Source organism: Numida meleagris, chromosome 11 (genome assembly GCF_002078875.1).
Source record: "Numida meleagris isolate 19003 breed g44 Domestic line chromosome 11, NumMel1.0, whole genome shotgun sequence".
In the NCBI taxonomy this organism is placed as follows: domain Eukaryota; kingdom Metazoa; phylum Chordata; class Aves; order Galliformes; family Numididae; genus Numida; species Numida meleagris.
In genome coordinates this window covers 13,013,713-13,038,376 of record NC_034419.1, presented here as the reverse complement: position 1 = coordinate 13,038,376, position 24,664 = coordinate 13,013,713, and the positions used below count along the sequence as shown (strand labels likewise).

At 42.9% G+C, this 24,664-nt stretch overlaps 1 protein-coding gene across 2 annotated transcripts in view; it reads right to left on the bottom strand.

Moving 5' to 3' along the window:
* Positions 1–24,664, bottom strand: part of PTPRG (protein tyrosine phosphatase, receptor type G) — a 379,675-nt gene that overhangs the window by 30,714 nt on the left and 324,297 nt on the right. For both annotated transcript variants that reach the window (XM_021409043.1, XM_021409044.1), the window contains exon 14: positions 4,113–4,204. In XM_021409043.1, the coding sequence (XP_021264718.1) occupies positions 4,113–4,204 (92 nt within the window). The remainder of the gene's footprint in view (positions 1–4,112; positions 4,205–24,664) is intronic.

Below are 24,664 nucleotides of genomic sequence, written 5' to 3'. Positions count from 1 at the left end.
ATTCCTGATAAAGGAAAGACACATGAAAAAGCAGAATATGAAAAATCACCTGTGTAATACTGTAGCTACATCCATCTCTCTTGCTTCAAGATTTAATCTGCTACAATGCTATTAGCTATGTGTCAGTCAGGAGCATAAAGATGTTAATGATAAAATTTTATACGTGTCAAAATAAGAGCTCAGTTTAAATCTGCTTGTACAAATCTTAGATTAGGCTATCATTAATTATAAATGTAATAGCAATACGCTTCTCCCCTTTAAGCAAAAAACCAATTTCAATCCAAGAGAATGAAACAATGAGAATTTTCCATTAGTGCAGACATTAAACATGATCTTATTTGGTATTGCCTGCTAAGGAGCACAACTTCAATCTCACACATTTCCATCCTCTGGTCCCAGCTGTGCCATCAATTACATATACTTATTGCATTTAAGGTTTAAGCACATGGATGTGCATCTCTGGAGCTCTCTGCAGTCCAGCGTGACAGCTCTCTGAAAAGGATCTGTTCACATTCCACACGGCCACCATGAAAACGTGTTTGGGTGATTCAGTCAATACCTGAAGCCTCCATTACAAGTACCATTATTAGATAGCTACCAGGAATTCTTCTGTGCACTGCAGGAGCAGAGATGGTGGCGGAGAAAAAAAGGAACGTGAATGTTCCCTAAAATATCTTGATATTTTCTTGGCTTCGGAGGATGGCTCTGTTTGCAATACTGCATTCATGAATTTAATTGAAGCTGAAGATAGGTACAATTCACAATATGGTGCTGGAACATAAATCCGCAGGGAGCAGAAAGCAGGCGAAGTCTTAAACAGCTGAAGAGCACTACCTCTGTGCTCAGTGAAAAACTTCACGCCCTTGAGAAACAAGTCCTCAGCTGCAGTTAGCACGTCCCCCTGTACCTCACCAGTCCCTAGCATGGAGACTGACACAGTCACAGTCCCTAGCTCCGCTCCTCTGCCTTGGGACACACCTTGAGATAGCCACATCTTAGCAGGAAGCAGTGAGACACCAAGGCTCAACTGGGAGCCTGTAGTTTCCTTGGCAAGTAAGTTATCGCTTGAAGAAGTATGACAGTATTTCTCCCACGGATTCTGCCACTAGTTATTTTAAATATACTAAATCAGAAACTCAATTACTAGTAAAAAACAAAACAAAACAGCAACCCTAATTTACTGCAACGCAATTTGATCCCAGCACTGGGAAGTGCTTCTGAGTCTTGCAGTCTAGACACAGCTGAAAGGACTGGTACCACACCTGAGACATTTTACTTGCATTAAAAACAGTGAAAGACATCTGGAACAATACGATAACTGAACCAGCTGCACGGGCCAGCCGCTCGGTTCTTTACGAGCCATGTTTCTCTGGACTGTTTTTTTTTTACGCAGAGTTTTGAGCTTTGCCTTGGTGTCAGTCCTCACCTATCTCTGTACTGACCTCAGGACAAGGCCTGCTGACAGCAGAGCCACAATGCCTGCTGTGCCCGTGGGCTGGGAAAGGAACCTGGGAAGCCACTGGAATTTCCAGAACAATGCACCGATCCGAGCAGAAATGCTCTGAGCAAACGACAGGGGGAGGATGAAAGAAGAATTTGTGCTTATTGCAATGTTTGATACCATCTATGTTACACAGAGGGGCAATTCTGCACTACTATCATGGAGCAGGTCTTGCGATGAGGACAAAGGAGGACTGATGGGAACGTCTCTTGTTTTGCAGTGCGTAAAACATACAGATTTGCAGCTATGATGCTGCTGTTATTTCTGTTCAGCTCTACCAAAATGGATCAAGTGCAGATGCAGCCCAACTACTGAAAAATAAACAAACAAATGGGAACAGGAGCTGGTTTGCTGAGAGAGATCTTGCCAGGCCCAAGAGCTGTAGTGAAGATATCCACACAGAGACGATGTAGATGTGGCCAAAATGAACTGGGTACACTGGGCAAAGAAAAAGGATATGGAGAAATAATTTTGTTTAGCTGAGTTGTAGGGACGATTCAGAATTCTGCCATTGATTATAGATGTGTCAGTCAGGCACAATGCTTGTGTGAGTTTAGATTTATATCCAGTGGATGACTCAGTTGATGATATCTCCTTTGTCCCACGTTTCTCTAGATCAAGTAGTGTAGATAATTATGAATAATGATAATGATTTGGGTCTCAGAGCAAATTTGCACAGCTAAGCACATGCCTATGTGCTATGTGGGTGATGTGGTTTCATGCACAATAATCAAGCATGTATGCCATGGGAAGTGAAGTAGATAATGAATGAAACCATTCCTTTACAAAAAGATTTTTTAGATTTTGGACCTGAAAAGTTGTGCTGCATACCCCTGGAGGCAGCTGGGAGATTGGCTTTATAGTTCATAGACCCAAGGAAACAGAGGGTATATGTAAGTAAGAACAGAATGTAGCAAAGAAATAAGAATGAAAACTACTTCTGAGTATGCCAGCAATGTCCACAGAGCAGAGCAGAGACACCAGCATCACTTCTGAGACCCTCAAGCTGCATCAGGACATGACTATGCCTGGTGTCTGGGCCCACACCTGGGCCAGGATGAGCCAACCCAAACCTGCCAGCTGCCTCCAGCTACAGCTTGCTGCATGCTGTGGATAGGCAGGCCCCTGCCAGTTTGTTAAATGTCTTTAGGCACGCTGCTCTGAAATGCCACCAGCGTGGCTGCTTGCACGTAACAGAGCAGAAGCTGGTCCACTAAACTGTAGGTGGTAGATGCATGGTTCCGCATAGATTCCACAGGGATCTATTCCAGTATCTTTTTTAAGGATGTATTGTCTAGGGTTTCACAAGCTAACAAGATCACTTCAAAAAACTTGCTTTTTTGAAAATGCCACTTTATATTTTAATTTTGCAATCCATGTAGCAAAATAACACTTTCTCACATGCTTTGGCAGCTTCCACCAGAAACGTCCAAGGGCTTATCAATTCATCAGTTGCAATTAGTTCAAAGGAGAATTTTGTTATTTAATTTTTTGCAGAAGTTTCAGTGGGCGGCCTATGCAGGAGCAGCAGCTGATGTCAGAGAAGAGTATCATTTAGCATCAAGAGTCATCTGGGGAAACAGGTGTCTCCTGTATCTCCAAACACAAGAAACGTTTAGGAGAACCTCAAGATATTTTCAGGCTGTGTCTCTCACCTTGGGAAAAAGGCAGCATAGCTGGAATTTATGTCTACTAACTTTGAGCCTTATTATAGACTCCCTGTACAGGTAACAGTTAATAAACGGAGGGAGGCACTTCCAGAAGGCACTTCCTTCACTGCCTCGTGCTCATACCAACAATGTAAATTACAGAATATGACCAAGAAAGTTAGAAAACCACCTTGAAGTGACAAGTACAAACACTGGATAGGCTGAGGTCAATCCAACATTCTGGGTATGTTAATCCCGTCCATGAAACTAAGCAACATCAAACAAGTCAGCAGCTGCAAAGGCCATTATAACACCGAGCAGCTCTCCGTCATCACTGCTGAAAGGGAGCCGGATCCTTGATAATTCCCAGTGGAAACACCTCATTAATAGAATATAGTGCTAAACCCTGCAACCAGCTTTGGTCTCGACATAGCTGAGGGGAGAATTTGACCTTTGATAACTTGATTAATACCAAATTAACAGACGGTTTTGTACTTCACTCGAGAATGTGTGCCTATCCTTGTGTCTTGCTTTCCTCCCTGAGGCCCAGCAAACACCACCTCTGCCCACATCAGAAGTGGGGGGCAAACACCCAGGACCCAAGTGAGCAGTGGAGCTGTGCATTCCTTGTCCCCAACCCACCCCAATGGAGTGGTTGGTTTCACCTTGGATGCAATGTGTTGGTGTTTTTAATAAGTGTTGCTTGTGCTTTTGACATTTTACAAAGGTTATTCTGAAATTTCTATTAAAACAACGCAGGAGAGATGCCTATGGAAGAGTACAACATTGGTACTCACAGCCCCATTACAAAGCACCGTACATTAAATGCAGCAGCATCAATACCACTATTTATTTTTTTTTTAACACATAATTTATCACAAGCACAACCTTCTCTTTATGTAATCAAACAAGACTTAAAATAGCAAAAAAGAAAAAAAAAAAAGGGATTAAGCCCTTCTTACCTGGAATAGGTATAATGGGAATACTTTCATTGGGGACCACACGGGGTGAGCTGCTGTCTTCCACATAGAAATGGGCAGTCTGAAAACACTTTCTGTTAAAGGAGAAAAAAAAGAAGAAAAAAAGGTTCAGGGTGTGAAAAAGCCCCAAACTTTTGCACATGTTTGGCTTCTCCATTTCTGCTCCATACTTGCAGATGGTGCAGTTTTAAAACACCAGTAGATAAAAACATATTTGAGTTTTCAACAGTTTCAATCCCAAGTCCAGATTCTGCTGTGCTCTAATTCATTGACAGCTGACATCCCCCCACAGTAAGCGCCTCTGTATTATTCCAAGGTACCACTGAAAATGAAAGTATACTCACAAAAGTCAGTGGTTGCAAAACAGGTTTCAAATACATCATTCAAAAACTGCACACAAGACATTCAGCATACAACTCAAGCCAAATCCACCTAAGACACAACATTTCCAGGCAACATACACTTATTGTACAAGTTTCTGCTACATAACAGTGGATAGATGGTAATACAGCATCTGCAACTGCTGCATGTCACAAAAGTTCTGCTGTAAAAGTTATCCTTCAAACATTGCTGCTTTTATTAAAACACTGGAGCCACATAACCCTCATCCCATCCTCCTCCTGCAAACTTGCATTACCACAGAAAAACACGACAGACACTTTGCTTGGGCCCCAGGACTCATCACTGAAAAGGCCCATAAAGAATAGGAGAACTTAAATCCACCTGACTTTCTTTACCTGTATTTAATGCAAAGCAGAGAGCACAAGCTGGTCATCACAGAAAAGGTACTGAGCAGAATAACATGAAGAGATCCGAGGAGACTCTGCATGGTGATGTTAACTGAGGCAGGGTTTTCCAACACCAGCGTCACTCCTCATTGCTGACTTAATGAGCTGCTTGAGGCTGGAACTGAATATTTAATGAGCCTTGCTTGGTCTGAGCAGCTATTGTGACAAGAGAAGGGTCTGCTCTCATCTGTCAGGGAGCTTAACAATGGCTTCCCATGGCAAAGAGATGCCCCTCTGCAACCCCTAATGAACTGCTCAACACCTGGGCAAAGTTTGCAGGCGACCTTCCGAGCTGCCCCTTTTGTCAAGTGTGCTGTTTCCCTTGCTGAAATGTATTTGCATGGAGTGGCTTACAAGTTTCTGCCTTGCAGTCTGCTCCTCTGTAATTTGGGCATTGTGCTCTACATAGAGAGCCCACTCTGCAGAGCCGGCTTTGCTGACATGGTGCAAGCAATTTGTGCTGCCTTTGTTTCCAACATCTCTACGTGCCAGAGAGTGAAAAAAGTTGCTGAAAAGCAAACCACTCTCTTAGGCAAAACCAGAAGCTAAAATAACCATGGGCACTTGCTTTCTGCTTTCTATGCATTTGCACTTTGTTCTACACAATCACGGTGCTTCATAATGCGAGCACATGCTGCAGCAGCACAAGTACAACTTAAGACAATACAGAAGCAGGAAAGAGCGTATTTCACAGCATGGAGTAACTGTCTCATAGCAGCTTTCTATTTTCAGACACGATGTCTTGCGTTGTGCTGAAGTTAGTTATTTAGTCGGTATGCTTTTGTTAAGAAACACCATAAGGTGAGTTCACACATGAGGATGCAAGATGCGCAGGAGCCTCTGCATTTAAGTACGTCGGTTTAAACTCCCCCCCCCCCCCCCCTCCGACTTGCTCCCCGTTCTCATTTTTTTGGCAGCCTTTATTTTGGACAATGCACACCCTGGGGGCACACAGCAGAATAAATCAGTCACACAGAAAGAAGAAACTATGAATATGAAACAGGCAAAACGTTCCTGATTTTGATATATTTGGGGCTCTTTCCCTTGAGTCAATACTACAGAAATCCTTGAACTGCTTCTCCTTGTAATGAAGGCCTTAAGAAGGTGTTTGATAAAAGGACAGACCTTTACTTAGGGATTTACAGGATTTTTTAAAGCTGATGACGCTTAAGAAAAGCAATTATTTTTCGTAATTTGCTATTTTAGACTCTGAGAGACTCTGATAGGCTGGCGTTATGGTTTTTTAATGCAGCTGTAAGATAGCTTTTTCTTAATAGCTTCAAAACATGTAATTGTACTGCATAATCACATGGTGTGATACTGTAAAGCCCATGGTGGTGATAGCTGAATACCCAGCGCAACGTATCTCTGCTGAGCACAACGCTGGAATAACAACATATTAAATGAATATTTCACACAGCAAAGTTTGCTGCAATCATTAATGTCATTAACAATTCTGTATTTTATGCCTGGCAGACTTTCTGTAGCTGTTCTTGAAAAGACAACCACCACACAATTTGAATAAAGGTTCTCTCAGTTACAGACACCACACTGAAACTCACCCTTAGACACATACATCACATAGCATGCCAGATACCGGCACGTTACATGAAGACATGCCTCACAAACTCCTTTTTTAACCTGCTCACAGCTGCTGTAAGTTTTCCATGTTTACCCCTGAGCCCGCTGAACACAGCCTGCCACTTCTTCACCCCAGTGACTCCTCCGTCTCTGAGGCTCCCGGTGACAGCGTGAGGCAGCACTGATGGGACTAGGCTCCATCTTGAGAGCAGGACCAAGTGGACTAATCTTTAAAAGACCTTTTCCAAGGGGCTTCACAAGCTCACTGCATGAGTTTTCCAGCAACTTTTGCTTACTGGACCACAGTCTTACACTTGCACCTCTCCCCTGTGCAGTGCCAGGAGGGAGCATCCATCCAGGGGTGCCACACAGATGTCCCCAAGCCCTGAAGTTTGGTTTACGGCCATTTTTCAGCCTGACCAGCTAAGGAGCTGCCTGGACTCGAGAGGAGCCTCTTGCAAACTCGTCTAGTTTGGAGTCATACATAATGATAGCTGGGATCCAGGCTACAGGAAGCCGTTTCAGAGAACTCAGTATCTGCCTTCTTCCTCAGTTTAGGCTGCTCCTTTCTACCTCCTGGCACAATCCTCTGCCCATTACCCTTCTCCGTATACAAACCTTAAGTGGTAGCAGTTGCTAAGGCTACAAGAGGCTGCAGTAAATCTGTGTGTCTATGCGAAGGGCTGCAAAAAAATAGGGATGAGAGCAGAAAATTGCTTGTTTCAAGTCACTGGACAAGCAGCCACGGAGAGAGGTGGGAATGGATGCGGAGCTGGACAGGGTCTAAGTCTACAACTGCTTTCATGATGAGCACTCCAGCCTGTAATTTCTAACCCCTGTGTATATATATGTTGGGGTGTTTGTGCCCATGTGCCCATCTGCTCAGAAAACCAACATAACAGAAAAAAAATAAAATTTCTGATAGAAGCAGTCCTTACTGAATGAGCAATGTGGATTTGTCAGTAGCATCCATGATGATTACAATTTTAGCAACCGAAACACTAATTTTAGAGTAATCCTACATTCAGCATTGGCTGAGGAAAAGCAAATCACAGCTTTGATTTTTCACTTCCAAAAGATTTCAGAGCCCCCACGTATTTTCTGCAATAAACCAGAGTTGGCTGTCTCTGCTATACGCCTGTGTGCAGCGAAGCACACCGTTTTCTCTAGCCCCATATGTTTTTTTGGCTCCTTTTCCCTAGGGTACAATAACTGAGCGAGATTGTGGCGATCAGACACACAATTGTCACATATGGACTGAAAGGCAGAAAGTACAACACTGCGAGATCAGCATCTCCCCGGAGAAGGGGCAGAGGCGGGGGCTGGAGAGCAAAGACAGCGTTAGGGAGAGCATCCCCCTGCCCAGGGTCTTTTTGCAGAGATACTGACAGCGCTTTATTAAAGCAAGCTAGCAGAACGTTAAATGCAGAGCAGCAGCACCTTATTATCACACTGCAGGCAAAAAGAATATGCTGAGAGATGGTCCTGATTAGCTGGGTGAGACGCTTGTTCCATCTCCGCTGAACAGAACAGCAGATTAGCCTCAGTGAAAGAAGAGATGTCTCGTGAGATTTTGACACTCCAAACGGGTTTCCTTGGTTATTAGTTAATAAAACTCAAGCAGCTTCTCCTTTATACTCATCTAAAAGCGAGAGGGAGAACCAGATCACATCACGGCCTGAAAGCATGGATGCATTTTATTTTCTTGTAGAAGATAATGCCTTTGTGTTTAGTTAATTCTGCCTGCAATACAAACACACAGGGTGTGCTGCAGCTCATGGAGGGCTGGGAATAGCTCGGAGGGCAGCATTTGGCCTTTGCTCCATGCACTCAGTCTTGTAGCATCCCCTGATCTGTGCTGACAAGCGAGGGATCTGCGCTGCCCAGGAGCAGCTGAGGCAGAAGGAGAAGCAGCAAGGGATTGCTGCGGTGGGGCAATCGACTGCCTGCATAGTGGCTCGCTGGCACCAAGAGAACAGGGGCTGAATGTAGGAAAATATCAAAGGGGAATGCGTTGCTTCCTGGGGACGTCCAAGAGCCACATCCTTCCTCACACACTGAAGTGAGTGGCATGGTCATCAATCACTTGGACGCTAGGGACCTGCTCTCTCTTTCCACAGAAGTCTCTGTTGGCTGGAGCCAACGTGTATTCGCTCTCCAAGGCTACCTAGATCTATTCTTTATTTCTCTAATAGCACCAAGGAACTCTATGCTCCTGGTTTCTTTGCAGCTACTCTATTCTTGGGTCATTACCTCCTAAAGCATGACCAATTTGGGGCAGATGGCTTGAAAGGGTCCTGGATGCCTATTCACTGTCATCAGTGTAGGGCAAACCTTGTCCTCTGGGTACCCTTCTTCCAGAAACAGCCTCCCACAGATGGGAACTCTGCAGAACGTACATTTGTTAATGAAGGGGTGCTGCAGCCACTCCACTTTTACACACAGCCTTTGCCTCATGGGTAGGACAGACTGAGCAGAAGTCAAACCAAGATCTGCAATGGACCTTCATACCAGGCTGCACAGGACACGGCTTGCTCTTTATCAAACGCAACCTGGATGCAAGCATTCATTCACCATGCCGCTCCATTCGAGGGGGGTTGCAAATAACCACCAAATAGGGCTACAAAGACAGGAAATTATCCCTTTCACTACCTCTGCGCATTCATTCTCACTATCAATAGAAGAAAAGATGCTTCAGATTCTCATTGAACTGTTTTGCATGTTTTCCAGGAGACACAATTAAGATTGGTTTCTGCTGGCACCAAAAACAGAGTATGTATGCAGTCAAGTGTACTAGTAACACATGGCTCTGCACTTTAAACTAGCTTCACTATTCCTTGGCAAGCATTTGTCACTGTCAGAATTGGCAAAGACTCCTCAGAAAAGAGCTACAGACTACGAAATAACAGAAGTGCTGCAAATCACGACCATGTCACCAGCAGAGCAGTGGATGGGAGCCTGGACAACAGCTGTCTGCAGTCTGCACTGCTCTAGCTGGGGTCATCAGTCACTGATTTTTATGAGCAATAAAACTGACTCAAGCGTTCAGAAGAAAAAGAGAAGAGAAAACCACACAGAAAAAAAGCCAATCTTATGAATATGAATAAGTGAGCAGCATGGAGCACTGATATGCCGTTCACTGTATCAGAGGGACATCTGCATTTACTCTTTTTTAGCCAAAAAGTGGCTTATATTGCCCCAATTTTCTACAATTATTTTCCTTCTCAGGTCTTAATGCTTAATGATCAGAATCCAAAAGCTGAGTTACAAAAGAACCTACGCTGTGCTGAACAGTAACGCTGTGAGGGCTGACTGAACTTGAGCTATGGGAGGATATCCAGAGCAGGAACGCATAAAAATTAGGACAGTGAAGGAAAGCTGGAAAAGGAGGAAAATTTCCCTCTAATATTGGTCCTGCATATCCCTCCTGAAACAATTTGCCTTCTCCCCCCACAAAGCTATTTCTGCCTGTAATCTTCTCGAGCAGTGCTAAGCATCATACAGATACGAGAACTCGAGAGGTCTAGACAGTACATGGGTAGATTTCTGAAGTTCACAGCTGCCAAGCCCTTGGCAGACAGAATGGTGAGAAGGAGGCTGTCCCTTTCAGAGGGCTTCCTCTGAGCAAGGAGAGATGCTTTCTCACACCAGTGAGCTGTGGCACACCAACACAGTCCCACAGAAGCCAAGAGGCTCCAAATGCTAAATGATCGCCAGTCCACGCTTCAAATGGCTCATTCTGCTACTTCATAGAGAAATAAAGACAAGAAAAACGCTGGGAAAAGGCAGAAAGAAGTAAAAAGTGGGCAAAACTCAGAGACAGTATTTGGGACGAAGAACACACCACTGGTAGAATTCTCCATCTGAAAAACTAATCTGCAAACGAGGCAGGGGATTTTTGACAGAGAAAGACAGCTAATTTAATATTGACGGCCTAAATTTGCCAGCTGACTGCACAGCTCTCCACGAAATTAAAAATCCTCTTCTCCCTATCCTCCGAGATTTCGATGGCAGCTTCCTGCACCAGAAATACACACCCATTTAAATCACGCACGGTACTGAACTCAGACATTATACAAGAAATAATCATTTTAGAAGGCTATATACATGGCTAAAGAGTCCCAAAATGACAACACGCACCAAGAGGAGCTGCTTTCAAGTCCTCCCCCCTTCGTCAGCTCTGTGACCGGAAAGTGCCCAGGTGGCCAGTGTAGAAAAGCACTCAGAAAGCTCTTTAATTGCAAATTTTAAGTGGATAAATCTTAGTTTAACTCAGCACAAACATTTTCCACGCTTCCTTCTCCCATCTTCCTGTGGTCCCTGGAGAATGGCAAAGGCAATCGTGAAACCTTATTTGTGATGACACTTGGCCCTGTAACACTTGGTAGCTAATTACTCTCCTGGTGACCTCTGACAGGGCCAGCAGCATCAGACCTTCCCTCCTGCTTTAATCAATACTCACAACAGCTGTGTTGGATACACTCAGCAATTTTACAGATGACTGAAGGGGTTTACTCATCAGTATTTTCTACTGCAGGAGAACAAGCTTCCAGGTGGATGCACTACCACTCAGATTTTTAATGTCTTCAGGCAAAAATGGGGTAGAGGAACCTATAGGTGGTATCTTAAAATGGTTTAAAAATTAGGTATGTTTTTAAAAACCAAAGGGAAGCCTGACGTATTCATTTTCCACTCTCATAGTCAACTATTTATTTAATGCAATGTTCGTAACACAAGGCTAGAAAATCAGAGGAAAACAAAGACAAGCCTTTTCCTTAGGCAGTTCCTATAAAATGGGTACTTCCAATGCCCCAAAAATAATGCAATATTAAAAAGGAACCTAAAACTTTCTCACCGAAGGAAGCTAAATTTAACCAAGTGAAGAGTTGTTCTGTAATCACAAGAACTGCAGCAATCAGAGAAGATTGCCTCTTACTAGAAAGGAGCTTTTAGTAGCACCTCTAAGAACACAAAATTGGGCATACTTGATATGATCATTTCAGGACATGAATTCCCTTTAGGATGAATCTCAGGAGAGGAAAGAATAAAAACAGGGGGTAGCACACCAGGAGGTTAAAATGCAGGTATTTTTAATGCAAAGTGTAATTTATCTGGATGAAAACTGTGCTATAAGAAGCACAATATAGACAAGATCCCAGCTAAGACAGGACAGCAGAAACTTTGTTTTTGTTTGGAAAACTCACCTAAGACCTCCTAGTTAATCTCACCTCATCTCTCAAAATGGAGGAGCCCTGCTCTTCTCTTTGCAAAAAATGTTATTTCCTTCCTTCAAATGAGACAGCAGGACATTCAAATGACAGATATTTTAGGTATCCAAAGGCACAGACTGGAACCTAACATAACACAAGGATGTGCTAGCAACCTCGGCACAGAATTTCTGTTTTGAAGGCCCTGCCCATCTTCAAGCAGAAATGCCACAGTTTGTTAAATACAATGAAATACAAAATGGGAAGCACTCTCATCAGACATACCCACTTGCACCTGGACTAAAAGTGCATGGGAGAATTAGGAAGATTTCCCAACGCTGCTGGACATACTTAATTTTCAGCTTATTTGGGGCCAGGGGAAAATACTGAAAGTGTGATTATTTCCTTCCTCTTTTCATCACCGTGTATTCAGAAGGTGGGCCTTTTTCACTGACAATTTCAAAAAGAAATTGCCACTTAAATTTTTTTAATGTTTTATTTCTTAACTCTGTTTAGAACACAATTAGACACGAAACAAAAGGACACCTTTAGTGGCATAGCACAAAGGAAAAGAAAAGAGCAGCTGGCACCAAAAGGAGAGAAGCAAATTATTTAGTACCTGGGAGATAATGAGAATGCTGAAAAGCACTCCTTAATGGTAGTGCTCCGACAGAGCTACGTCCATCACCTCATCACACTAATACAGCCAGACCGGGTGGCAGCCAGCTGCTCCTCCCTTCCCACCCAACTCCCTGAAAGCAAAGATTTGTATGCTGCCAAATAATAAACCTGGACAGAAGTCCTGAGGATCATTAATCTCGCTATCAATCAACCCATTTGGAGATTCGCTTCTTGCTGCTGTTGGTGCTAATGCGGCAGCGACTCGAGAGCTCTGGGGAAGCCTGGAGTATGCGAGTCTGAAGAATTGCTTTAATGAGTTTCTTGCATTCAAAGGTTAACAAATGTGGTGAGGAAACACAAACTTCGGAGACAATAAGATACCTTGCACTTAACCAAACCACTGAGAATACTGCACTGTGTATTCTGCTCCAGCATGCTGAATACATCTCTAATAAGCTCTGCAAAAACACGTGGGTCAGACCCCAATGACCTGTCTGGGATGCCAGGAGAGATGCAGGCACGTAGTGTGAGCTCTGTCTGCTCCAATGCTCCTTAGCTGCTGGGCTAAGTACCTTGGGCATAACTCTGCACTAATAGGAGCTATGCTGCAGGGAAGCAAGTTGTATTACCTGAAGTAGAGTTCTGGTTAAACTGGATAATCAGTGTGGTATAAACATATCCACGAGGTTCCCTTTGCTGAAGACACCAGACCCACATCAATTAACGGATCAGCGTAAAATGTCCCTGCACCAGTAGGATCCATCCAGTAGCATTTGCATTAAACACCGCTGTACTTTCTGCAAGAGTGTTTCTAAAAGATGACTAGTATCAACGATAGCAATAACATCAAACAAATCCCAAGATAATATTATAAGAAAAATCTAATTAATACCCCAAATTAGTATGCAGCATTAAGCATACTTAGGCATAATAAAGGAGCACATAAAAGTAAAAACAATGCATATTTTAAATTACTATTTCCATAGACATAATAAGCTGTAATAAGAAAATCTAGAAATATTATAAGCAAGTAATGGAGGCACAATCCACTACACCATGAGGCAGAGGGGAGTACCAGGACGATCCTGAAAGTACTTGAGATAAAATGAGAAAGAGTTTCTTTTTTCAAAGAATTTATGAAGAAAAAGGACATCTTTGAAGTTTCAGGCCTATGGCTCATTCAAAGCCCCTTGAATTTTAGTGTCAAGGAAACACATTTATTGCACATGGGGAATCAAAGCACGAGGCGTATGAGAGAAGTTATCATGAAGTATATTGACAGACCCCCAATTATAGAGAAGAGTCAAGAACTGAAAAGCCACAAAGCAACAGATGTAGAAGAGTCTTTGCTTTTAAGAAATCATTCAAAATCATTCTGAAGATAGGAAATGCTTTCATCCTCACGACAAGCTCTTTTTCAGTGAGCATACACTTGGGCAAATAAACCACTGCCTTCCCGTTGTCTTAATCAGTGCGTAGACACATCTAATAACAAAACGAATCACAGGGAGGGGAAGATTTTGATTCAAGATAAAAGTCCACTGCAAATAAGAAAAACAGAAGAAATCCAGTCGACTAATGTTAATCATTAGATCCCTTAGCACCAGATACTGTTTAATATATTTTCTATTTATAGACCGTTCTCCTTATTTGCACAATTTCCAAAGTTTTAATCTACCTTTTATTAAGCTCTTTATAAGCTTTCAGTGTTGACAAGTGTTGGACTGGAGGAAAAAAAAAAGCACCCACAAGAATGGGAGTTTTCATCTCAGAAACACTTACGAATGCTTCTTAATGTATGAAGAATGTACCTCGACACATCAGGCACTTGCTCAGAAATAGACATGGAAATTAAAGGCAAGCTCCTGTCTCAGTGTTTTCTTTTCTTTTACAGCATACAAAGTGAGACAGCTGCAAAAGCAGGCATGCTATCCTGGAGGAACGTGGGAGATGTCTGCTCCTAGGTGAATTGTTCAGTGCTGACACCTCTAACCATTTAGGTTCATTTTGCACCTCCTGTATTTATGCATTTCATTTCCATGTTCTTAAGGGATCTTTGGTGGGGCTTTTGCTGCCATTACTGAAGCAGTGAGACAGCTCAGGAGAGGAAGAAGAGCAGCCGTCCCCACGGCCAGCAAGGTGTGCTTAAGTAGACCAGCCAAGGGAGCTCCCAGCCCTGACTGGGGCTCTGCTCCCACTCCAACTACTTCCATCTTTGTTGGTGACTGGGATCTGTAGTAACAAGCCTTCCAATTTTATTCCGATAGTTTAATTCAAGGAGTTTTGTGAGCTAAAAATGCTTAAAATGCAGACTAAACAGCAGAATATTTTGCCACTATTTCTGGTAGTTTTGTCCCAGACATTTGGTTTCAGATCTGTGATTTCCTGTCGAGAACACACAAGTGTGAAATACTTGTTGATCCGTTTATTCATTTGCCTCCTGGCTGATCGCAGCCATTTTGACAGAACAGACAAATTGACTTGCTCCGTGTTGTTTTTTCACATGCGTCTCCACCAGCCTGCAAACACCGCCCGACTCCACAGATGCTGTGCTTAGGTCTTCCTCACTCCTGCACCCTCATTTTGCATCCTGCACCCTCATTTCTGAGGCTTGCTAAGCACATTTCTCACAATACCCAGGATGTCTTAAATTTCACAAACTCTCACTACAGCAGCTTCCGCAACTCCATCTGCCAGACGAAAATGATCCATAATATTTAGAAAAACTCTTTTTGAACCATTCATACCCAATGAACAATTTACATCACTCTTTAGGACACCAGACATAGCTGCTGGCATGGATGCTCAAATAGATCTGTGACAATTGCACATGGTTACTGCAGGCAGCATTTAACCATTATCTATGACACATCTCAGCAAATCATCTATTTTTCCAAGTTGTGAACAAACACTGCAATTTGGAAAGGGAACGACAATGTTCCCGAACATTCTCATTGAGGAAATGGCAAATGTAGCTTCAAGTGGTCAGGCAAAACCCTGTAACATCAGCACAAGTCATTCAATGCAAAGTAATTTCAGTGGGCTAACGAATGAGTCACTTTTCCCAGATGGACATGTAGCACAACACAGTGCATTTAATTGATATGCCCTTTTATTTCAAAACATACCACCTCCCTCTAGTTTGTCTAGACCAATGGGATGCAGCATTGCCAGGAAAGCATGGAAGAATGCAAGCTGGGCATGACATAGCAACTAAATGTTGATTGAAGAAAATTATGAGACATTCACAGGGACAGGTCCCAGGCTCCAAACGATGCTCTGCTCTTGTACTGCCCTCATGTGATTACTGCAAGTTTGCTTACAATTTGCTGCTCACACTTCTAATTGGATTCCTGCAAAGGGCAGTTTGCTGTGCCATGAGCTTGTCACTTTATAACCTGCTTTATCTCCAAACCACTCAACTAATAATAAATTCCATTTATTATAAAATCGTTTGTTTCACTTTATATGACGCTATCAGCAGCCATCTCATTAATAATTGCTCTCACAAAGTGGCCTGCTGGTGGTAGGGTCTCAGATGCAACTAGTGACTTTAGAAGAAGAAAACACATGAAGCCAAAACGTCAAAACAGAACATGAGCTGTAACAAAACATCCAACACATATGAATCTAACTCCTGCACAGAAAGCCCAGTAAATACAATAACGGTGGTGGAGAGCGATGACAATATGAAAGTTCATTCAGTCACCACAAAAATGAGGTGTGAAGTTGCCAACACATCTGTCCCCGGGTTGAGGATGCTCTCTGGAGCACCAAGGAGAAATGATGTTAGAAGGAAGCGCAGAAGGGGAACGTTCCTCCCATGTGCTATGCACCCTGATGAACCTTAACCCCTGGGCTAGGGGAACCCAAGGAGCACAAAGATGGTTTAAAGCCCCTTTTCTTCAGCATCCTTTTCTGTGCTCAGCACACAGGGAATTATAACACAGCCTACCCCAGATTCATACCGGGAAGCCAATGGGACCCTGCACTTTACAGCTAAGGAGTGAGGGAGAAGAGGGCTGCAGATGGTTTAAACGTTTCAGAAAAGCTGGTACAGAGCTCTTCCAGTGCAAGAAAGCATCGCCATGGATAGACTGGACAGCCAAGTGGAAGCTTACATTCTGCAGGCAACACCGAAACTCAGCAAAATCTCAAGAGTTGCAATAAAACATGGACTTTTCATTTCTACGTAGGCCTAAGTGCAGCTTGTATAATTACAAGAGCTGGTGAAATGGGAGCATTTCTTGTATGCTCAGAAGCGCCCAGCTGCTTCTCGTGCAGAATGCTCCTGAGAGTGAGATTACACATTCAGACATGGTGAGATGAAGCAGCTGCTGCGAATGTATTTCAAATACTGTGATTTCTCTTCTTCTGCTCGCTTATTCTGTGCATCTTGAATAAAACTATGCTGCAGGGACAACAAGTCTCTTTCTAGTAGTCCCCACCTATTCCTTTAAACTATACAACAGGGAACTTGTTCAGTGTAGCTCTGCGGATAACAAAAACAGTGATGTTGAACTCTAACCTTCAGCTACCACAAAGAGCTAAATTAATTCCCTACAGCACATCACTGCTGCTTTTGAAAAGGCCCAGACTCTGCAAAAAACAGATGGAAATGAAACGTAGAGACCTTTAAAGATGTCAAGCATTTCCTTGCAATGATGGCAAAAGAATCTCTCTTCTTCCCATCAATTTTTTTTATTAATCGGAGCACACATGGCAGCTCCCTGTGTGGCACCACTCAGGGCTCACCCCATCAACAGAAAACCTTGGGAAATTATCACCTCGAGTTTTTACCACTGGGATAACAATGCTTTTAGACCTAGAATTAAAAAGATGAATTGTCACAGCCTGGTAAATCAATACGCAACAGCAGGCACCAAACTCCAATACCACTTCTTGTCCCTTTTCTTCCCACGGATTGTCACTGTACTCAGAGACAGAGAGGGCTGGAGCACCTCTCCTATGAGGAAAGGTTGAGGGAACTGGGCTTGTTTAGCTTGGAGAAGAGAACGCTCCAGGGAGACCTCATTGTGGCCTTCCAATACTTGAAGGGAGCATATAAACAGGAATGGGAACGACTGTTCACGAGGGTGGATAACAATAGGACAAGGGGGAATGATTTTAAACTGAGACAGGAGAGATTTAGGTTAGATATTAGGAGGACGTTTTTCACACAGAGGATGGTGACATACTGGAACAGGTTGCCCAAGGAGGTTGTGGATGCCCCATCCCTGGAGGCATTCAAGGCCAGGTTGGACGTGGCTCTGTGCAGCCTGGTCTAGTGGTTGGCAACCCTGCACTCAGCAGGGGGGCTGAAACTAGATGATCTTTGAGGTCCTTTTCAACTCAGGCCATTCTATGATTCTATGATTCAGTACAGGACCTGGCTCACAGACCCAGAGAAAGGACTCCTATTGCAACTCCTATTGCACCTTTGTGATTTTGCTTTCAGGGCTACTGTTTCGGACATCTTGGACTGCAGGAAAACACAGCAAACAGGAACCTGCTCTGGAAGCCAAATACACAAGAGAACTGCAGAGCCCTTGTAGACCCACAAATCCTTGTCTCCACCATCAAATGACGTTCAACAGAAAATTTTTGATCATCCATTTCCATCTGAATCAAGCTACCCTTTCTCTTCCAAAGAGCATTTGGCAGAAAAAAATGCCAGAAACTGGCATTTTTAACATCAAGAGGGCAGAGTGCTTGTGAAGTGCCAGCCATCTCTGAAGAGACTTTGGGGACCCAGTGTCAGGTTCGTATTCAGAGATGACAGCCATTACCATAAGCATAAGATTAAGGGTTCTGCCCTACTGACTCTAGCCAAGTGCTCCACATGAGTTGGCTTAGCAGTGATAAATGTCACGTTCACAATGCATTTTGCAACATGAAAGTCCATAATTTGCTTTCCAGGGACCTCTACGCTTGATTATCAGGAGAGTTAGAAGCATTCACTGAAGTCTAATGAATAGAATTAACACATCATTTAAATAGAGACTAATATGTATGCAAATTAGAAAAAGTTAAAAATAAGAGTTCAACCCATCATTTGAGAAAATGTAGACCACATCCTTGTGAAATATGAATGTTTCAATTCACATCATATCTTCACATCTATGTTAGCTGCTTTGCATGTGAACAATAGGGTGCATCAAGCCCATTTTGATTTTATATTTGAACTTGGACTTATAAAATGGATTATATTGAAACTTGAATAATATATATGCTAATTAAATACTCCATTTAATGACATAAATAAAGACAAAGACCAACACAGGCTAATTTATATTTGCAAATTTCCTAATTACTGTGTTTTCCTTTGGAAAGCAGGAACTTTATATTCACAGTCACTACAAAAAAAGAGAATAATTTCTTTGCTGAAATGATTTTAAAAATCTTTTCAACTTTTTTTTTTATTCTTTAGGACCGATTCAAATAGAATTAGAACTCAAATGGATTCTGACCTGTAAGTTGGCAGAATGAGATGCATGCCATTCGTACTGATAGAAGAAACATTTTCTTTTTAACAAGCTAAGCGCTCTACAATAAACTGAATGAATTCACAACAACATGCAACATTTGCAGGAGCAGCACAATGTGCATTGCGCATCCCAAGGCATTTGTTTTTGCCAAGTTGCATAGGATGGCACTTTATTTTAAGAGAAATGAAAAAAAGCCCACTCCTGCTCGTTATTGTTTTACTAGGCTGCTGATTCCTAGTATTTATCCATCCTGTTAAGATTGCTGAATTGATTTAATATTCTTCCCCTATAATTTTACACTCAGACCACATCCCGCTGTGAAATAGCTAGTGCTAATGTTAGTCCAAATGCTGCTGTGGGACTTAGGACAGTGCAGGGCACTTCAATAGCTATATTTTATGGTTAAAAGGAGAGAGAAAAAATATAATTCATCTGGTTGCTGTGGTTAATTCACAGTTTCACAGCAGAGGTATACTGTTCCCTCTGGGTACATCCACTTATATTATAGGATATTTCATTCACAGTTCATCTGAGATATTCCTTTAACTGTGAACCTACCAATTTATGCCAGTATATCTGCTACAGAGATAGCTGTATACAATTTAACATATACTCTTACATACTAAAAATATTATATAACATATATAAACTAGCAACAGATGAACAGAGAACATAAACTATCAACAAATCAAACAGCAACAGGTTCATAAATTGTTTCTTGCAGCTGAGAAGGGGAACAAAAAGAACAAACCCAGCACCTTAAGAGATACTCTCATTTTTGATTTTTTTTTTCCAAATTCATTTAATGTCAGAGAAAGTGTTATTACAAAAATTGTTTCTCTTTCTAACAGCTGGTCATGGTTCTAAAAGCCAGGTTTCAAAGGTTTTGAAGTTGTATTAAAGCTTCTTGTAAAATAGCTTGGAAATGAACTAGCAGCTGAGTCAGGGAAGGCAGCGGTAACATGTTCCGCCACTGTGCTCACCAGAAACACGTACTCCTCATGGCATGCTATTTCCCAGTGCTTACAAACCAGTTCTTAATGGAGCCTAACTAAAACATGGGAATATTTAAAAAATATTGGTTCAAAATCAAGCATCATAAAATAGTTCCTTTAATCCAGTTACCGCACAGATCAAATCTTGCTCTTTTTTTTTCGAGATCTCATTACCACAGCAGCAGTGTGGAAGGCATTTACAGAGAAAGTGTCTGGAATTAATCCATTTAATTAGTTCCATGGAAACAAAACAGAAAGATCAATTGCAGCTGTGCCACAGAATCCTCAATGCCTGACCTGAGCTGCCCCTGCCTACTCCCCTTTGCTTTCTCCCCGGAGGAAGATATTTCTGCAAATATTGGGGAAATGCTGTTACACCTCTAAACAAAGTGGTGAGGAGTGTGTCAACAGCAATTTTCCAACCTGCTGTTGGGACTTTATCCCTTTCAGTGAACTACATGGCCTGTGGGCAAAGCATACCCTAAATGTCTCAGCTCTTACAAGACACATTTTATAGCAAATTGAGGATTAAAATAAAAACTTCTGGTTGTTGTTTTGTTGTTTTCAAGGTCACTGACGAGGTATTTTGAATTCTAGTCTTCCACAGCCGAAGCACATATTCTCCCACTGTCTGATTTACGATTGCACGCTTGACATTATCTTTTAAAAAAAGGTGATGCAGATCTGGGCTCCCACTGAGTTCATAAAAGAGCCTGCAGAAAAAAAACACTCACACAACTGACCCACATGGTACAAACATCCGAGAAGCTGTGAAGCACAGCTTCAAGTGAGATTCCTCATTTAAAGGCACCATTAAAAATAATCACAATCCAGCAGGCACCAGGACTGCCTGTGCTGGGACAGGAATCTTTAAGCAATCACCATTTCCTGTTTCTTTTGCAAGAAAATACTTTAATGTAAGGGCATCTCCAGGGCTGTGTTGATTTGGTCATGCTGGGTGCTTGCTTGCAGGGTCCTTTCCCTTGCCACCACGGATGGCCGCTTGCTGTTGATAATGGCAGTAATGGCATGGGCAATATAGTTGTGCCTTGGGTAACGCTCAGTAAGGGTAGCAAACCACAACTATACCAACCTCTGCTCCTCTTTTTAAAAACTTCCAATTGTTGTTCTCCTAACTCTTTCCTAATCTTAGGCTCCCCGCTGCAGGAGAACAGATGGAACAAAATTCCAAACAGATTTTTTTCCACCAACCTGCATGTCTCCTGACACAGTTGTCCTCTGCAAGCTGCCTCTGCAGTTTCTCTCCTGCCCATTTTGTATCTTTCTTTCCCTGCCCAAAGCTGCAGTACCCCTCCTCTCCTCCCCACACTTCTCCAGTGTGCTCTTTTATTGGCTTCACGTTACTCACTTTGAACGTGATGCGTTTGAACTGTATCTTCTAAACGCTTTTTCAGCCTTCTAGTCTGTGATTCACAGGACAGTTTATCACACAACTCCTCTTTTCTTACACTTGCATGTGTGCTTTAGAGCTCGCACCGCAGAACTGCGCAGAATGAGCCTCTGAGCTCCCATGCAGGATCAATGACTCCTGTGGTGTGCCTGACAAATGGCTGCTTAACCTTTTTTTGGAGCCTAGAAATGATGGAATTTCTGTAGTCCCCTGCTTTATTGTCTTTCCTGTCATAAAGCTTTTTTTACTGTCAAACCTAAATTTCCCTCTTGCTGCAACTTAAGCCCAAGACTCCTCATCCTAAGCATAATGGATGCAGAAGATCATTTATTCCTTGCAGGTCCCCTCCACGTACTAGAGCACTTGCATCCTCCCAGTTAGCAATGCTGCCTGCCCATCTGGTCTAACCAATTTCCTCATAGGAAAGGTAGATTGCACAAGAATAACTACAGTCCCCTCATTTACACCTGGAGATACACCAACCTTTGGCCTCAAAAATTTGGATTTGCCTTTCATTTACAGGACAGCTGAGAGGAGAACATTGCTTCATGAAATTCAGATGGAGGCTGGACACGCATGACAGAGGAAGAAGCTGGCTACAAGTACCTGGCAAGAAGTAACTTGTTATGGCACTTGCATGCTCTTGAAACCCATTTAACGTGATACAGGTTCTTCAGCTGCGGACTCAACTTTACAAGAGCAAGGTCTGCTTCAACTGATACCAGTTGCTCAAGAGTCACTCTGCTAACATCAATGGGGCTGCACAGATTTGAACCTGAAGCAAAACCTAGACTGTGCTGTTTCCTTGAAATGGGACATCCTTGGGTCAAAATTATGGAAATTACCACTGATATGCATTTAAGCTTGGCAAATCCCTCTCCGGCCTCTTTTCTTTCTCCTTCCTTAAGGCAAAACCTGTTTATTTTAAAGCAGCAGCAGCTCACTACTGACCTCACCAGTGAGGAAACTGAACTCTTGCAGAGTTTTGTTTTGCAAGGAAAAGTAAAACTAGTGTTAATTAAAGAAGAGTAAAAGTAACAGGCATATAATGAGATAACATGCCCCCTTTACACAGTCTAGCTCTTAACAGATCATCCAGTATGCTTAAAAAGCAACTTTCCATCTGCAAATCTGTCTCTCTCTCTTTTTTGTCTAATGAGCATGAGTTAGTCTGTTCAAAAGCCCAAATGGGCATCTCAGGGCCAATTCAGCAGCAGGGGTCCGTTACTATAACAACTGACAACTCCCATGATTTCTGAAAGGCCTGAAGGAGGTGTTTGGGAAATGCTTCGCAAGGAAGAAGTTGGAGAGGAATGGCACTATGGGCCGCAGTGTCTCAGCCTACCCTGTGCTTGACCTGCTCAGCTGCTCCTGTGCATGGGAAGGCCCAGTGCCCCACCACCAGAGCTGGATCCTTTCCTGCTCCACACAAGAAAAAAGGATAAAACTCCACAGCCCGTCAGGGGAGGAGGAGCAGCCACATGCCACACTTCGGCTCTCCTCATGAGCTCTTCTCCTTACCCCAGGCTGCACGTCACTGGACGAAAGAGCAGAGGTGCAGTTGGAGAAGTTTTCACATTGATTTTCCCCATACCAGAAGAATGATGAGCGCTCCCAGAATGATTCCAGCAGCTAGAACAAGCAACTGGCGGCTGCCCTAAGCTTCAGGCTTGAAAGCAAGCTGCCTGCCATGGGCACAAAGGCTGAGCTCGGCTCCCTGCTTGAGATGAGAGGGAGATGATCACAGGCTGCTCCCCTTTAATGAAAATGAGCAGTGCTTTGAGATACTGCACACAAAAGTGCCTGGTGTTTCAGTACCTTTACCTCCAGCACTGGCAAAATCAAATACAGTCCGGTCTTCTGCAACAAAGCCTGGAGTGCTTTTCCTGCATTGCCTGGGTTTAGGCAGGGAGATCAGAGGGCTCCAGAAGCAGGTTGGGCTGGACTCTGTTTGCCAGGCAGCGCTTCCTCTGATGCTGTTTTTCAGCAATACCCAAACTCCATATAGCCACTCCCAGAGCTGCATGATGTGTTTGTTTTGAGCAGGGCACATTAGTTACTAAACCTCAAAACCGAGATGAACACAGATGGATTTCAGGCACACAACTCACCTCCACATCTCATCTGCCTGTTGTGTTGCCCGCCTCTCAGCTCAGAAAATCTCTTTCCTTTGTCAGTTAATTCTCCCCATGGGCTGTGATGACATGGGCTGCACTCTGGGGCACCGCAATCCTCAAGCAGGGCACAAGCACCTGGACATGGTCCTCAGGCATCACCGGAGCAGCATCAGCATGAGCATCCTCACCCCTCCTGCTCATATCTGCCTCTTGCTGGGCCCTCAGTTATGCCAGTGCAACTCTGGTTACTGCATGAACCAGACTGGGAATTAATCTGATTTAAATCAGAGCACAGAAGCTCCCCTCTTTTTTTTTTTTTAAAAAAAAAAAAAAAAACAGCAAAAAAACATGGATTATTTCTCAATCCAGCTCATCACATGGTTGTACAAACATTTGCTTTGGTATCACAGAGGGCAATGAAAGGGCAGGAATGGAGGAGGCTGCTTAAACCACTGCTGCTGAAATAAATACTTGAACAACTGCACCCGAGGCATTCTTAAAATCAACACATAGGCTCTCAGAAAGTGTTACCTAGCATGTCCAGGAGTGAGAAAACAAGCAGAATCACAAATATTTTAGAGTAAGCTGAAGCAGCTTTTATCATTGTGAGCAAGCAATTTTACAATGGTCTGTAAATTTGCAATGTTCCTTTTTCAATCAGTACAGTAGATGAACAACACATTGTGTACTCATAAAATAAAACCAAGAGATGGGTTCAAGTAACAATTTCAGCACTTTTTACAACCTACTACAGGCAGAAGCTCTCTTTTTTTCCCAATGAAGTTTTAGCACTATTTTAGCTATGGAGTGGCCCATATCCCCCACAATTTAACACCAAATGTCAGTTTTCCAAGGCATGGTAATTAGACACGATAACTACAACAGTATTTGGTCTTCTGCTGCAGCTTGCATTTCTAAATTACAAATTGATTTAAAAATACAGCAAACCAATGCTTTTTTGGTGCTGTTTCACCAGTGACTGCATTCAGATGCTGAAATATTGAACACCTGAGCTTGCTCCCAGTGAGGTCTTTGCCACCGAGTTCAGAAACAAAGATTGTCAAACTGTAAGTGACTTGGCCCCAGGTCACACAGAAAATCAATGACAGTCAGAGAACAAACCCGCATCTCCTGGTGCTCAGTGTTGATCCTTCTGCATAGAAAGGTACTGCTGCAGAAGTGTGAGGCTCTGTCACAAGACCTGTTCCAAGGCCTCTGTTCAATTCAGCAGGATGCTTACCAGAAACCCAAGAAAACTCTTATTCTCTACTAAATTCTATAGAATTTTGCCCAAGGAAATGTAAAGGCCTCTTTTTCCCAAGCTGT